This window comes from Glycine soja, chromosome 5 (assembly GCF_004193775.1).
Source record: "Glycine soja cultivar W05 chromosome 5, ASM419377v2, whole genome shotgun sequence".
Taxonomy (NCBI): domain Eukaryota; kingdom Viridiplantae; phylum Streptophyta; class Magnoliopsida; order Fabales; family Fabaceae; genus Glycine; species Glycine soja.
The window spans coordinates 35166429-35183628 of NC_041006.1; the positions used below are offsets into that span (position 1 = coordinate 35166429).

At 29.4% G+C, this 17200-nt stretch overlaps 1 protein-coding gene across 1 annotated transcript; it reads right to left on the bottom strand.

Moving 5' to 3' along the window:
* Positions 1–5031: 5031 nt before the first annotated feature.
* Positions 5032–12109, bottom strand: LOC114412757 (putative clathrin assembly protein At2g01600). Its single transcript, XM_028376785.1, has 15 exons — positions 11842–12109; positions 11683–11752; positions 11484–11581; positions 10001–10139; positions 9763–9890; positions 8445–8537; positions 8240–8290; positions 7626–7691; positions 7472–7537; positions 7292–7372; positions 7108–7188; positions 6762–6938; positions 6607–6688; positions 6378–6499; positions 5032–5716 (listed from the first exon to the last, which is right to left on the bottom strand). Exons 1-15 carry the CDS (start codon positions 11929–11931, stop codon positions 5351–5353), a joined length of 1710 nt encoding a protein of 569 aa, XP_028232586.1. The 5' UTR covers positions 11932–12109; the 3' UTR covers positions 5032–5350.
* Positions 12110–17200: the final 5091 nt, after the last annotated feature.

Genomic DNA, 17200 nt, shown 5'->3' on the forward strand with positions numbered 1-17200 from the left:
TAAGGGTCCGATCACCCAAATGGGACAAAAATTGCCCCAACTAAAAGAGATGATAATTGAGGTGTTTGGTGGTAGAAATGGAAATGCAATAAAAAACAATATTAAACCATTATATCAATTTAAAAAATAAATTAAATTCAATTATTAATAAGTGATAATCAATAAAGTTAGAAAATAAAACATTACGTGTCAATAAAGATTGATTCAATTGATAAAAATCATACACATATTTTATAAAAATATGAATTTGATTATCGATGTTGATACGAGATTCTTGAAATCTATCCTAAGTCTTGAGAATCAACTCACATAAATTTTAATTACAATAAAAAATAATCACTCATTATTTATCACAATTTTTTTACAAATATATCAAGTTGAATAAGTAATTAAATGATAAATAGAGTATTATATCATGAATTTGTTAGTTGGCACATATTATTTTACTAAATCAAATTAATTAATGGGGGCACTCTAAAAAAATTAGTGTTTGCTAGTTTTTTAAATGGTTACTAAAAAAGAAAAATAGAATTTCCCAAAAAACAAGAATAAGGAAACTTTAAATTCAAATTAATCTAGAAAATCAAATAATGATAAAGATAGTTAAAGCATAGACTTCACCTATTGTTCATGTGATTAGCTCCCGCATAATCCAAGCATCTTCTTTTAATGTTTAAGATAATTTTCACTAATATTTTCTTGGTATACAAGTTCTTTCGAACCCATACACAAATATTCTTACATTTATTCCTTAATTTAAAATATCAAGAAGGCATGAACTAGACTAAGACAATTTTTGTTTGGTGAAGATGGTAAAAGTACGACAAAAGACAAGTTTGGTAATGTCCTGATAGTCACATGCAAAGACTCTTACACTCAAATAGGTGAGAGTATGAAGGAAGTGTAAAAATGAAGTTAGATTCATATTTGACGGGTTAGATGCACTCATATAGTGGTGATTTTGGCGAAAAAAGTCATTAGGAGGTTATTTATTTTATGATTCCTTAATCTCATCAGTTATATATGCAACATAATCCTTAAAATTTAGTCGGAAATTTAATTTTTAAATTTCTAATACCTTTTCTAAGACCAAATATAAATAATATAATTTATTATTTTCAAGATCAATGAAACTCAATATTCATTTCTAAAACATCCTAACATCATCGGTAAGAAGTTTAAACTCCTGATAAAAGCTTTATTAAATCTTTCTACCCATATCTATTATTCAGTAAATTCATTAGCTACTTGCATTCACCTTATCATTTGTTATAATTATAATAAAACATTCTTGATTAAGAAACTTCTTATGTATCACGAACAAGTAATCTAAATAGTTATTTTTAAATTATATATAAGCACACGTGCGCGAGACATGATAAAATGCCATCAAGTATTAAACATATAGTAAAATGACACATTCAATAACCATTTTTTTGTCAATTTGATGCATGTGATATAATCATGATGGTGTACATAAAAAAAATTATAATTTAGACATTTATTAATATATAATTCAACAATAACTGTTTTTATTTATATTTTAAATATCATATCATATACTAAAATAAGACAATAAGTACCAATTAAATTTTGTATATTTGTTATATTTATGAGAATTTTAAATTCAATATTTCTTCCGTCCCATCATAATTATCGTGGAACAAAAAGAATTTGTCTCAAAATAATTATCATGTTAACTTTCCAATGTAACATTAATTAGTTTATTTCCCTTATTTTTTCTTGTAATATTAATGGTTGATAACAAGATTTATAATTAAACTAATGATAATTTAAGGCTAATTTTATAAAATTATTATTTTTTAAAAGAATGATTTGCACTTAACACCTTACCTATCTTACACCAAGACTAAACCCAATTTATAGAATAAAGAATCAATTATCAGTATCTTTTATTTATTTATTATTTTTCTTGCATAAAATAATTTTAGACCGCTATTATTTTAGGATGAAGGAAATAGTAAAATCGATCAAATTCACTTTTGATTTTAGTTCAATGCCTAGTGTTGTTTGATCTTTACACACAAGGCACCTGCGCACACACATGGTGTAACTTCTTCTACAATGAATGAATGTTTAGTTTTTTTTTATTATAAATTTATAGAGTAAATAGTTCATGTACAAATAGTGTAAATTCCTTTTGTATTGTCATTAATCACAAATAGGAACATACAATAAATATTTTGATTTTTATAATAATTAAAGTTATATGTATTTGATAGATTTAACTTCTCAATGATTCTCTTGATTTTGTAGATTTTAATAATAGTGAAGTATGTTATAAAGAGTATACCATTTCTCAAACTTTTTATACTGATAATATATGGAATTTAAATTCTACTTTTTTATTCATTTCAAATGTAAATACAATTTTAATTTATTTAAATTTAATTTGAAAATATTAATACAATACTATGTTAAACATTGTTTTAAATAAACTGAATTTTTAAAATCATTGTAATTTGAATTTAATTTTTAAATTTTGATACATTATATTAATAAAAATAATATCTTGATTCAAATAATTTAATTTATAATTTTAAAGACTACTCTCTTTAATTTCTTCTGATATAAAAAGTAAAAAAAAAATCTTATTAATAGTTAAAATATATTCTATTCTATTTTATTTTTATTGATTAAATTTTAAAATACTTATATAATAGACGAGAAAATTATTAATTTCTGTAAACTTCTTAGTGGCTTTAGGCTTCTACAGTAGTTGATTGTATATTCAACCTTAAGTTATAATATGTCTATTTTTAATAAAAACAATGGTTTGCTATGAAATGTTCATGGTCAATAATGATACAAAACATTGCATCTCTGATTAAGTTGCGTTGGCATTTAGATAATATTATGATCCAAATGTTCACTTTTTCAAAATGATTATACTACATGCATGTTTCTTTGCTGATATTCAAATTTATATTATTTTCTCTCACATTTATAATATGTAGATAAAATATTAATATTTAAATGAATATAAGGGTATATTGAAAATAATACTTAATATTGTCTTAAAATTTTAAATGAATAAAAATTAGAACAAGTTTTTCTTTTAAAAATAGACATATAAAAAAATGATGAAAGAAATGATTTATTGCAAAGGGAAACAAACTATAAAGGGTCATATTATCTTCCCTCCTTCTGTAATATATCCAAAGTTTAAAGGTTCAATGAATCCAACTTAATAATTCTTTTGGTACATTGTAAGTTTTTATTTATTATTGAAAAAGATAAATGCATATTTGATTTAATTTATTCAAAAATAATTTTTTTTATAAAATTAAGAAACAATTATTTCTATAAAAAAATCACTAACTTGAATTACCTGCTGTCTGCGGAGCCATAACAGTCTAAGTCAGGAAAATATATATTAAGAGTTTAAGTATGGATATATAGATAGATATAATGAACCTACAGAAAGCAAATTGATATATTTTTTGCAAGATTCCAAACAGTTATATTTTTCATCTTTAGGCAGCAAAGGTACGTTAGAAATACTGCCTTTTATCTTTTCCTTATTTTAAAACTTTGGATTCTGTTAGGATAAAAATTAAAAAAAATACACAATGGAGAGAAAGTAAGAATCATGGAAGTGTTGGGTAATGATAGGAAGTAAAAACTCATGGTTCCTTTACCAAGAAAAATAAAAGATTAATTAAACTAGGGGGAAAAAGACACAAAATTGGGAAATCTAAGTTACATGAAGGGATGTGGTAGCAATGATGATGACTTGAAAGTGTTAGGATGTGTGGGACAAAGGTCCCCTCTTCACCTTGCCTTTTTCACCCTTCCCTTTACCATATTTTTCTCTTTGATGCCTCTCCTTCTACCTACCAATAACCCTCTCTCTTTATCTTTATCACTCTCTTCTCTTCCCACTTCATTATGCCATACCACACAAATATACACACGCACAGACGCACGGGGACACAAGGGGTAACTATTATCCTTAAAGTAATATATGTGCACCGTACTCATATTTATAGGTTCATGTGCTCAAGTACTTGTTAGACAGTAGCTAGTAAGCATGCTCAAACAAACTTCATCATTGAACTTAAGACAACACTTTCATTTTTCTTTTTTTCTTTTTCTTATAGGCAGGGATAGACCTTCATTGTAGGTCTAGGGACATTTTTTTTTTATAAGATGACTTATTATTTTAATATATAACTTCAAATTTATATCGGTTTGCTCTCACTACTTGTTCATTCATAAGAGGTTAAATTCTTCTAAAATTATATCATAATTTTATGTATCTTTCACAAAAGAAAATCAAGTAGGATATGACAAAGTTTACTTGTACTTAATACAATTACATGTCTTTTTTTTAAAAAAAAATAAAGAAAGAAAGAATACAATTACATAACTAGCATTTAAACTCAAGATCGACCTAATTAAATTATAACAACTCGGTACAATAACATAACTTTATAATAATATAAAAAATAATTTGCAACGATAAAAATTAAAAATTAAATCTTTGTTTTGGTAAATCAACTTATAATTCTAAATCACAGATTACGTAAATACAAGCATGCAACGATGTTTTTTCGTGTTCATATTGTTTCAAGTCATCAAACTATCAACCATCATGGCACTTAATGTTCATTAATGGCTCATTTTGAACTGTTCATTCAGTTTTATAGTGCTTAGTCGTGATCTAGAAGAAAAATTCAAGGCAAATGCTATACTCAACTCCAACATAACTAGTTTCGAACTCGAGACAAGAAACTATAGGAAGCGCACCTTAAATTCGCTTACGGACGATATATAACCTTATGTATGTTTCATTAATTATAACACACAAGACGACAAACACAACATGCATTCCAAGTCATCATCTTCAACCTTAAACCCGGTCACTCTGACCCAGTTCTAACCCGTCAACTAGAATGTAAAATCCAACAAGTTTCAATCCAAAGTCATGCATTTTGCATAATTTTAAACTTTTTTTTTTGTCACGTTATATTTTAAAGTACACCTCTAAAATCCATGTAGATCAAATATCAAATCTAACATACTAGTATACAAAGTGTAGAACCATACAATGAATACTGAATACATGATATATATGAACATGTGTAAAAGTGTTCCAATTACTTAAAAGAGTTGGGAAATGTTCAAAGAAAGCTATCCCACCATTATGTATATCATAAAATGATCAATACACCGCGTGCGTTGTCTCGATTTTACAAGGCGCACCTCCCATTCCAGAAAACATCTATATCTAGCAACAAATGAGAAACTCATGTTACAATTTGCTCAAAACCAACCAACCAACTTGATGGATTAAATACATCCTTGTATGTTCAAAAAGGCATTCTTATAACAAGCCAGTGCTTCCAAATGGATTGTTGTTCTGTGGGTGAGGAACAGGATTGGAGGCAGGAAATGCTCCAAATCCTGCATCTCCAAAGGGATTTGCTGGGTTCATCAACATAAGCTGCTGCTGCTGCTGCAGCTGTGGCTGAGGCTGAAATGGTTGTTGGTAAGAACCAAAGGGATTTGCTTGCTGTTGCATTGCTGCCATTTGGACAGCAGGTGGGGGAGGGATGCTGCTTGATAGAGCAAATGGATCCTGCACTTCAAATGGATTTGGGGCTGGTGCTCCATATACTGGTTGTTGAGCAGATCTATATGCCGCTTCATCGTATAAGCTATTAAGAGTGAGAGAGTCCAATCCACCAGCCTGACATTCAATGGTAAAAATATGACAAACAGCTCAAGTTAGAGAGATTTATGTTATTCTCATCATTCACTATGGACCATCTAGGCATCTACTCTGTTTTTTATCAGATACAGTGGCATTGAATATTAACATATGGACCCTATTGGTATCAGAAAAAGAATATGTTCACAGATCAAATGTCTTAAAAATATTAAGAGCAGATATAAACAATCAAATTATTTATACCCCTCAAATCCTGCATGTAATGCAAATTTGTCTGTTGAAACAACAGTAGATTAACACCAAATCAAATTTATGCAATATATATTGACAACTAAGTAAACTTCATAGGATATGCCAACAAACAATTTATTGAACAATGTATTTTTTATTGTGTTGAATAATGAGGTACTGTTATGTTTATCCATAACAAATTGAATATATTTAAAATATTATACTTCAGAAACCATATAATACATTAATTTTAGGAACAAATAATGGACCACAAACTAATCTTTTTATTGATATGAAAGTTCCTGCGTGATCTACATCCTACTTGATGTCAGTTTTTAATCCAACAATTAATTTTGTGCTTAGTTTTCAATTGCAAAACTTTCACGATGATATCAATGGATATTAATTAATATTAACAATCTAGAAAGGTCACTTGAAGGTCCCCTACCAATTGTCTCTCATTGGCTGCAGAAATATCAGTACTTGGAGTGCTGACCAGGGCAAGCTCCCATCCGGTTGGATCAAAATCTTTTGTTTGAGAAGCAGTTGAGTTAAAAGCTGATGTAGCGCCTATATGCATGAAACAGTCACATTTCATAGATAAGCAAAACTGGAAAATAATCCACTAAACCTTTCTTAGCAGCAGAGTTTGAGCAGAAGCCAAAAACAAAACTCACCAGTTTCAGTGGGGACTATGGCTAGGGCAAGAGCATTTCTTTCCTCTATGGACGATGCATCAGGTGCAGTGTCATTCAATCCCTGCAACAAGGACAGCATAAGGAAAATAAATCATACAAAAAATAACAGATAACTTTGGGATCCAAAAACCTACCAGCAAGTCTCCAGTTTCAAAATTGTTGTGAGCCGATGGTGGTGGTGGTGGAGGTGCAGATTCAGAATCAGAGACAACAACATTATTATCAACAGGAACTGGTGGCTCCTGTTCTTCATCAGATGGTTTGGCATCTTCAATTGCAAGAACTTCTTCTGGTCTGTAGGTCAACTGAAGCTGTTCATACAGCACAATAAATGAGTGGCTAGAACTTGAATGTGAAAGAAAACAAGGAAAAGCATACATTGTTGTCCAACAAATGTTCAGCATAACCATAACAAAAATCAATTTACAAAGGAACTATAACAGCTATGCTCTACATAAACACAATAAATGATGTACTAACCAATGGCTCAGTTGGAACTGTAACCACTCGTGGCGCCTCCTTAATGTACTCTTCCATGGTTGTAAGAAAAGATTGTGGAGGCTAAAAAGATCAACAATGAAAATAATTGGAACCCTGAATTGAAAATGAACAGGAAGAAATTGTTAAATCAAAGCATGAAATTGCCATAATCATAAAGGCATACCTCTCTTAAGACAGGAAACTGAAAATTCCTAGCAAGTTCCAATCCTTTGCAAACATCATAGAAATCAGATAGACTTGCTGCCTGCAACAATTTGGGTGTTTTAATACAAGCAACAAATCATGAAATTAAAATGCAAAAGCCAGTGGTTAACTGAAAGAAATACAAGAAGCAAAACATCACCTGCTGACCCGCACGTTTATAGGCATCAAGGGCTTTAATAGCTTCATGTCTGGGCATCTCAAAAAACTACACAAGGAAATTATCATTTTCCAGTATAAATCACATTTTATTTAAACTTGACACTCATCACGTAAATAATGATAAGCCCATTTACCTTATCAACAAGATTGATAATGCCATCATTAATAGCACAATAAATCTTAAAGCTCTCCTTCAGTACCTAGAAAGAACAAAAGAAGCAGATCAATATCAAGTTGGTGATCAATTACATCAACTCCAAATTCACAACTATTTACTAACAAGGACTCGTTTAACTATGATGATAAATTGCCACCGTGCTGTCCCTTTCCTAAACATAGTTTTAGATGGAGACAATTTGATATCAATTCCAATTATCAACAACCAAATATGGAGGATAGTCCCAGTCCTACTTTAAATGGAAGAAGCATCAATAAATGGTTGTGAAAGTTTGGAAGGTATTCCAATCAAAGTTCAATTTCTAATCCCAATATTCACATCTTAAAAGTTTCAATCCATGAAATAAAAGAAAAGGTATTCCACAACCTCAAGATCAACCAATACAGTTACAGTCAAACCAAAGAATCCCCCATCTTTCCCAACCATGCACTATAAATGCTCTCTGGTTCTCTGCCCAGAAAAATCTAATATAGATGGTACATTCCAAATGTTTATATATCCTATCTGTAAACTCTAAATCTCTAGCTCAATACAAAAAGGATCTTTAGATAAACAGACAACAACACATACCAGGGCAAGAGCATATTGTATCACATAATTGCTAACAGCTGCTCCTTCTGGCTGTAAAATGAAGCATACAATCAGTTTTTATTGTATAAGAAAATACTACAAAAAAGCAGTAATAAGATAAATAATCATTAAACCAAATGATATAATCTGGTCAACTTTAAAAAAAAAATACAAGATAATGAATATCCACATTTCACAATATTACCCGACAACCAACAAGTCGATACAGCAGCTGCTGCAAAGCAGGCAACTGCTCCAATAGCTCCTCACTATCCAAATCCCTGGTCTTGCTGCACCCCTGCTTGAAAAACAAATAAGCATGAAGACTTTCAAAAACAAACACAATTCAAAATAAGAAAGCAACTTGCTTCAAAAATGCAAATAATCAAAGAAAAGTGAGTCAAATAAATCCACAACTAACCATTTAGAAGTTTTTAACAATGTCCATCAGCAATGCAAACCAATTTAAATAATAAATATAGACAATTCCAATAAAGTAAATAATGTATTGTATTGAATTTCTTCCACCCTAGACAATTAATTTCCTTACAATACCGACAAATCATACAACTCTGCAGAATTCTACCACTAAACTAACTAATTGTTCCAGCCTCTCCTCCTATCTAAGCTAAATACCTATCCTTCCAAGCTCCAATCTCTATAACTAACTATTGATAATCTATGTAACTTATTCTTGATATTTGGGACTCTACCCACAAACACACACACACACAAAGGACTTCTTTCTTGCCAAAATATTGTGGTTATCTTGAGAAACAGATCCAAGGGTGAAAGATACGTCAACTGTACACCAAGAACCCCAAAGTTTCACATAACAAAAGATAAGTTGGCAAATGTTTCTAAACTACACCAGCACATGACACAGCTATCAAGAGAAAGAACAAATTACACCACACCAACCCATTAGTAAATGACTATTATCCAAATCCAGATTAATTCTAAAGACAACAAAAACATATAGATAAAACACCCACTGAAATACTACTGATGATTTTCAACACCAGAACACATATATTCAAGACAACCTAAGCTTTTCACTCCTAATTGGATGAGTTCTGTCTAGGGAAAAGAGTGACAGTCAGAGACAATAGTACTCCCTCCGTCCCATAATAATTGTTGTGTAAAAATAAAAAATAAGTCTCAAAATAATTGTCATTTTAGCTTTTCAATATAATACTAATTGTCTTTTTCCACTTATACACTTTATAATATTAAAGATGGGCAACAAAGACTAAAAATAATAAATGATGATAAGGTTAATTATGTAAAATTGTTACTCTCTTTCATCTATTTATTAGTTTTTCTTGGTCTGTGTAAAAAAACCCAAGACAACAATAATTATGGGACGGAGGGAGTATTCACTATTCACCTTAGGTCTTAGTATTGGTTTTCATGGAAACACTTCTCAATCCATATAAAGACATCATCAGATGCTACATACACATACACAAAACTGGACCAGTTATCCTAAAAGAGTATAATAATGGGTTTATTGAAATTACCTTCTCCTGCCCTTCAGCAGGTTTGGGTAGACGCTCAGCTTCAATATCATACTTCAGAATCCGAAAGCATTCAAGTCTTTCTTCCAAAAATAATGCATATGTACGTACCCAGGCAGAGCAATCCCAAGCTGCAAGCAAATGAAATCATATGGCAAAACATAGTACAGTTAGAAACATCTAGCTTAAGCCCATATGTAAGTTAAACAAAACATAAAGATGGTAAGGCCAAAAAATTAACCAATTGGGCTAGAATCATCCTTGAAATTTGAAAGTTGGAGAATCCGTCCTCTTTGTGAGAAATTCAGAAGTTCTTCTCTAAAAGTAGGATCACCCTCCCTCAATAACCTATGGATGACTATCAGTGTTTTCAATGCCACCTGTGAACAAGATGCAGGGTAGTGAAACAAAAGCATATGTTGTTATCTACATCTACATATACACATTATACAATTATGGGCTAGACAAGGGAAATTGAGCTAGCAACTGATGCTAAAATACATTTTATAATAAAATAGTTGAGACTCATAAAATTGAGACATTGCAGAGGACTAGGCATAAATTCTTTATATATAATCCTTAGACAATATGACCTGAGGAATCATGAGTAATATTAGATGCTCAGTTCAGTTGGCATATAAATAATGAAAACATCTTAAGCAATAACCAACACAATGTTGGTATTCAGGAATTCTGTTACATGAATGAGAAACTACCATGTTTTTACTTTTTAACCAAGAATTTTTAAAGAAAAAAATAATGGTGATTTTGTTTCATGGAACCCTATTCCCTCCAACACAAGGAAGAATCTAGAAATTAACTACTAGGGGAATCAAAAAAATGTTTTTCAAGATTCCCTTCACAAAAGTTTAATAACAGGAAAAAAATAAGGTGGCATTTTTTTAATTGAAAGCATATCAACAGAAAATGAAATCAGAAAACACACCAAAATTACCAAACACCACTTTAGGAATTCTACATAGGGTCCAATAGTGGCACAAGAATAAAAAGGAAGGCTGGACATCAGATCACTGCTTGATCCTCTAATAATTTATGAGAATTGAGAAAAACAGACAACAAAAACCTCATAACATGTTTGGCATAAGTGAATACAATTTGTTGGCATACAATAAACTTTTAAGAGATGGCTATCTAAACCAGTGCATAACAAATTTAACAAAATGTAAGGAAAATGCATCCTTTAGTAGTAAATAGTAATAAGAACATGAATAAGAACAGGAATTATCAAACAATTGGATCCATTTTTGCATCCTCCATCAAAATAGATTTGAATTCAATCCTTCATAAAATTTTCCTTTCACCATTTGGTGTCATCAATGCCACATGCCACAAATCATTATCAAAATTCAGAAATAGCACAAAACTGAACACCAATAAGAGGGAAAAAACAAAAGAGAATCCAAATTAGTTTCACATTTATTTAGCCGGATTTCTGACAGTAAATGTTGTTGAATTTGAAAAGTTTGTATCACATCTTCTGACATCAGCAAGCCAATATCAATTTCAGACCATTGAATCTTTATTTTCTCTTTTCCGACCATGAAATTCCTCAAACCTAACAACATCAATCCATCAGGTAAAACAAGAATCCAAGTCCAATAAAACACAAAGAAAAATCATTGAATGCTCAAACAAAATCAAATTGCACATCAATCAAGCGATCACATAAACTTTGTCATCATCATAATCATTATCAATCCTACCGTCCAATTCCGCGTCTTCGCCAACCGCCGCGAAAGTGCATGGATACAGTAAGCAACATCAGCCCTAGGCCTCACAGCAGACGTGGCAAACAGAATCTCTGCAACAAAACCAAAAAAGATTCAACTCCATCATCATCTCTCCATACCAACAACAAGAAGATCAAATTAATTCGGATCTGAAAGCCCACAAATCACTCACTTCTGAGGTGCCTCTCTTTGGGGGGACACTCGACGTGGTTCGTGGCTTTGACAATGGCAACGTCCAAATCCTAAAATTAAGAACCAACTAAACCACCCCACATAGCCAAAATCAATCGAAAGCAAAGAAAGATCCTATCTTTGGAAAGAGGGAAATTACCGCGTAATCGCTATTGACATGGGCCAGACCCACTTTGGTGGTGTCCTTGATGGCACCGTAGGCTCTTCTCCAAGACTGAAGCGTACCCATTTTCCGATCTCTCGTGGTTTTCTCTCTCTAACGCGTGGTGGGTGTCGATCAAGAGAGAGAAAGTGAGGAACTTTGATCGGAAAAATCGGTAAGACTCAGCACAAGTGAAGAATCAAATCCAATTCCGACAACCTTGGCTTTTAGCGGCCCCTCCTTCGCTGTGTATCATCATCGTTTTTTTTTTCTTTTTAATAACTTTCTTCTTTTTATTATTATTACTATTAATTTAGCCGTATTATTATGATTTTTTTTCTGATACAGTGTATTGATATAAATTAACTCTCGCTGAAAAGAGTGATTAATTTCGTTAAAAGTTACGAGCGTATACAAAATAAATATTTTTTTCATAATATAATTTATTCCATATCAAACATCCCATAAGAATTAATCATGAATTATTTAAGAGTGTTACTTAATTTCAAAAGTTTTTGGTAGTTTTTTATGTTATGATAAGGGTAGGAAGGGTCAGTGTCTTATTAATGTAATAATTGGTGATTAGTTATTGTTAACTATTTGTAATCAAGGGCATTGAATGTGTGTATCATGAAAGTGAATATTGGTTGATGAAAAGGGAAAATGTAATTTCGTGGTTGGCCTCATTCTTCAATAGCACCTGAATAATCGCATTTGTCACTTTTGTTTCTCATGTGTAATTCGTTTATAAATGCGTTTCTTAAAGATGAAAATATAAAATTTAATCTTTAAAAATGTAAAAAGAGTAACAAATATTTTCTGTTATTAACTTTCGTCTGTCATTGTTAATAAAATCGCCTACGTGACACGACAGAGAAAGACAAAATTGTCACTTTAAATTATGGTCAACATGAATTTCCAGCACAGAGACATATTTGTCATAATATTTTTTTGACTTTTCATCCGTTCAGTCTCATGCATCCTGAAATATGATCATACAAAATTTAGTTTCCGAAAATATAAAAGTAATATATCTGAATGTTAATAATAGATTGTGACTAATTATTATTATTATTATGTGTTTATAATTTAATGCTCATATTTGTTTAGTACTTATGTAATATATTTTTTAAATTGTTTTTTAATATATATATATATATATATATATATTTATTATTATTATTATTTTGATTTCCTTGTCAAACCTTAATCTTTACTATTAAAAAAAACTTTATCTTATATCTTATAATTTTATCAAATTTCTACTAAATTTCTCATTTTTAATCTTTAAAATTATTTCACATCCCAATTTCAACTTAAGTAACCTTATATTTAGATTGAAAATAATATGTCGAGAGTTTTGAGTAGAAAAAATACAATCGACTGTGAGACCAAATTTATTTATTTTAGAAAAAAAATTAATCAACTTTTTTTTTAAAAAAAAAAGTCTCACAAAATTTAAACTAGATAAAACTAAAGTGAAAATTAAAAAAAAAGTCTCACAAAATTTAATCAATTGAGTTATCATTTAAAAAAATAAAAATCTTTTATTTCTTGAAATTTTTTGTTTCTTCAATTAATTATTAATCTTTATTATGTGTTATTTCATAATATGTCAAATGGAATGCAAGGTTGCCACAACCTCTAAATTAACGAAAGATACAACTCTATGTTTCACCGATAATAAATCTCTGTACTAGTTTGTTTTTTAAGTTAACATCTGTATTAGTTTGAGCATTATTATATTTTTCATTTAAATTTATTTGGGTTCTTTATTTGTTAGTAACTATTTTTCATTTCATTCATATTATGTAGAATAAGTGTTGTCTCAAGTGAAAGTACATAAGGTTTATCCACGAGGTTCTTTCATATTTGAGGTATATATATACATTTTATTGATTAAGGAAAAAGACTTATAATTTCATTTTAGTTCTATCTAGTTTAAATTTTTTGAGACTTTTTAAAAAAAAATAGTTGATCATATTATTTTTAAAAAATAAATAAATAAATAAATTTGGTCATGCGGCTGGTTGTGTTTTTTCTACTCGAAACACTTGACATATTAATTTCAATCTAAATATTAGAGTTTTTAAGTTGGAATTGGGATATAGAATAATTTTAAAGATTAAAAGTGAGAAATTTAGTAGAAATTTGATAAAATTATAAAATATAAGATAAAGTTTTTTTAACATTAAAGATTAAGGTTTGACGAGGAAATCAATATAATAATAATATATATATTAAAAGATAATTCGAAAATATATTGCATAAGTACTAAACGAATAGCAGTAAATTATAAACACATAATAATAATAATAATAATAAATTACAATTTATTATTAACCTCCGAATATATTTGTCATACTTTTTATATTTTTACTTTGTATTTTCATCTTTCAGGGACGCATTTGTCAGCAGGGTCGGAAGACGAACAGTTAAAAAAATATTATGACAAATATGCTCATATGCTGGCAATTCACGTTGACAATCATTTCAGTGACAAATTTGTCCTTCTTGTGTCACATATGCGACTTTATTAACGGTGACGGACGGAAGTTAACGGCATGACATATTTATCGCACTTTTTACACTTTGAGGGACTAAATTTTGTATTTTCATCTTTCAAGGACGAATTTATCATCGATTTACACATTATGGAACAAAAGTGACTGCTTATCCTTCTTTATTTTAAAAGAATTCTTTATTTGGGGTTGAGGAGTTATAATGTGTCTCAATTTTAATAGTGTGGTTTTCAAAAATAAAGAAACATAACAATGTATTGAAACATAGAAATGTAATATTTACATTTTCAATTGTAGTTACACTTAGTCTCACACCAAAAAAAAAAAGTTACACTCTAGACTAATTATTTTTAACAAAATATAAATATCTAATCTTAATATTAGTTTTGAGTATTTAAAAGTGGTAAATTTTTATTAAAAAGGAGAATATTTATTGCGCTTTTATATTTTAATGTTAGCAATGTTGTATTTTTAAGTATCAATTTTTAAAATGTTTTAATTTAGTACAAATAAAAATGTTGATTAGGATTTCATTTGAAAAACAACTTGTCTAATGGTTGATTAGAAATTTATAACTAAAAGTACTTAATGAGCCGTGTAAATAAAATAAAATAAAAAACTAAAGATGTTTATTTTAGCATTCTCTTTAAAACAAATAAAACATAGTATATAATTTAGTTTTCTATGATATAATGCAAATTTCATATCTACCTTTTTCCAGGTCGCTGATGAGTCTTTATATCAAGTTCGTAAAAAAAGATCTTTATTTATTGAACTATTAGGATAATCCTAATGAGTGTAATTTTGATGAAATGTAAATATGTAGGGGGGAAAGTCGTAATGTATCATTCATCATTCATCCTCTCACACACAGGAGAATGATAGTTTTACTTTAAAAATTATAATTCATATATATATATATATATATATATATATATATTTAGTTCATATAGTATATCATAAATTAAATATTGATTTAAGTTTTTTCACACACTTTTTTTAAGTTCATATTCATTTTGCAGGAGCTGACAAAGAATCAGACTGAGTCTGAAACTACTTGGCTGTACGTGCTAATAATATGAGATCATCAAGTTTCCCTATTTATACCCACACCACACGTGATCTACATTTCGTGGAGGCCAAATCCACCATAAGGTAAACAATACGATCATCATGCATTATGCATACATATGATATACAGTTCATGTAAGAAACAAAAAATATAGAATTTTTTGCATGCCCAACGGCTCATCACTCATCAGAAATATTATAATTTATAACTATTTGATACCAACAATATGGAATGTTTTTTTTTGTCATTAACTTCACATTTATTATTAGGAAATGTAATATTTTAGAATAACTAATTAATAACAATTATTTTGGAATCGATTTTACTATGTAAGTGAAAAAGAAATTTAAGCAAAAACAACAAAATTGTGCACGAAATTCACACAAAGGCAAGGAAGTGCAGTAGTTTCATATGAAAATGATTAAGAGTGATGCTATTTCGTACGAATAAAAACCTTGCACGAAATATAGTATCTAAGGCGGGGATCTTTTTTAAATATAATTTAGTTAATAAAGGTCGACAAATAAATGGTGAGATTTGTTACGAATCACAATTCGTCTCTTTCCACGATTTTTTTTTCCTCGTAAAATCACTGTAACCTGCAAAGAATTGGAAGTATCATACTCAAATGAACCATATTGGTTGTTTGCAGGCACAGATTCAGAAATCATATAAATGGGGTTGAATCTTTTTTTTCATCTTTTATAATTATTCAAATGTCTAACTTTTTAATAAATAATAATTTAAAAAATTATTGTTTTTACACATAAAATTAAAATTAATTTTTATATTAAATGATAATAATCTTAATTGTTATAATAATAATAACAAACAAATAATTAATTTTTTTATCTCTTCTTTGATAGATCCTATCGTACCATATCAATTTAAAAAACTTTTAACAAATTTTACCACAACAATTTAACTCTTTAAGAAATTAAAATAGGTCCAATAATAGTGAACTAAGTTATGAACAATTCCTAAATTTAGGAAACAACCTAACAGCTACCGCTAAAGATACTCTCGATAAAATATAAAGTTATTTACACGTCGTATGAGTCAATATACTCAATAATATACTATAACTAAGATTCATTGGTATAATCTGACTCTTTCAAGAACTGTAGCATCACCTCAAATTTAAAATGATTGAGGAAAGTTGTGACGTCCTCCATTTATAAGGCAACAATGCTTCTTCAACTTTGAAAATGCCTAAAATGGGAAGGGCGTCACGTTTGGAAAACTTTGTTGATGAAATATTAATATTTTTTCATTTCATGAAAAGAAAAATGTATCATGTGGATGAGAATTGAACTATAAGATGTTCACGATTCTTTGAAGGAGAAATTAAAGCCATATTAATTTTCTCTCCGTTGGAACTTCTGATTCCCACACTCTACTTCTATCTTTTAAAACCCAGTGATTGAATTCTTGCCAGCCTTCTCACATTAAAACCGTAGTCTCAATGTACCAACAAGAATTACAATTTTTTAATTCACAAATATTAAAAAAATAAACAAATTAATGTATAAAAAATATTAGAAGTAAAAATCCATGTTCTATTTTAGTTCAACTGTTCTGTAGTTTTATTTTTGTTGCCAAACTCAGTACATTTATGTTGACCACAAATTATAAAAAAGTTGGGAGAATTTGTGTTACCCTCATCAAAACTTTGAATGGACAAGAAAAAGTGGAGGTGGATGAGTCTTATGTCCACGTGTCATCTCAATCAACATTTAATTTTGTCATTTTTTTTTCCTCT

Coding starts and splice junctions, on each gene's coding strand:
- LOC114412757 (XM_028376785.1), bottom strand. CDS start 11,931: ATGGGTACGCTTCAGTCTTGGAGAAGAGCCTACGGTGCCATCAAGGAC. Junction 8,538..9,762: donor CTGCTGAAGGGCAGGAGAAG/GTAATTTCAATA, acceptor TTTTTCAAGCAG/GGGTGCAGCAAGACCAGGGA. Junction 7,189..7,291: donor AGTTTCCTGTCTTAAGAGAG/GTATGCCTTTAT, acceptor TGATCTTTTTAG/CCTCCACAATCTTTTCTTAC.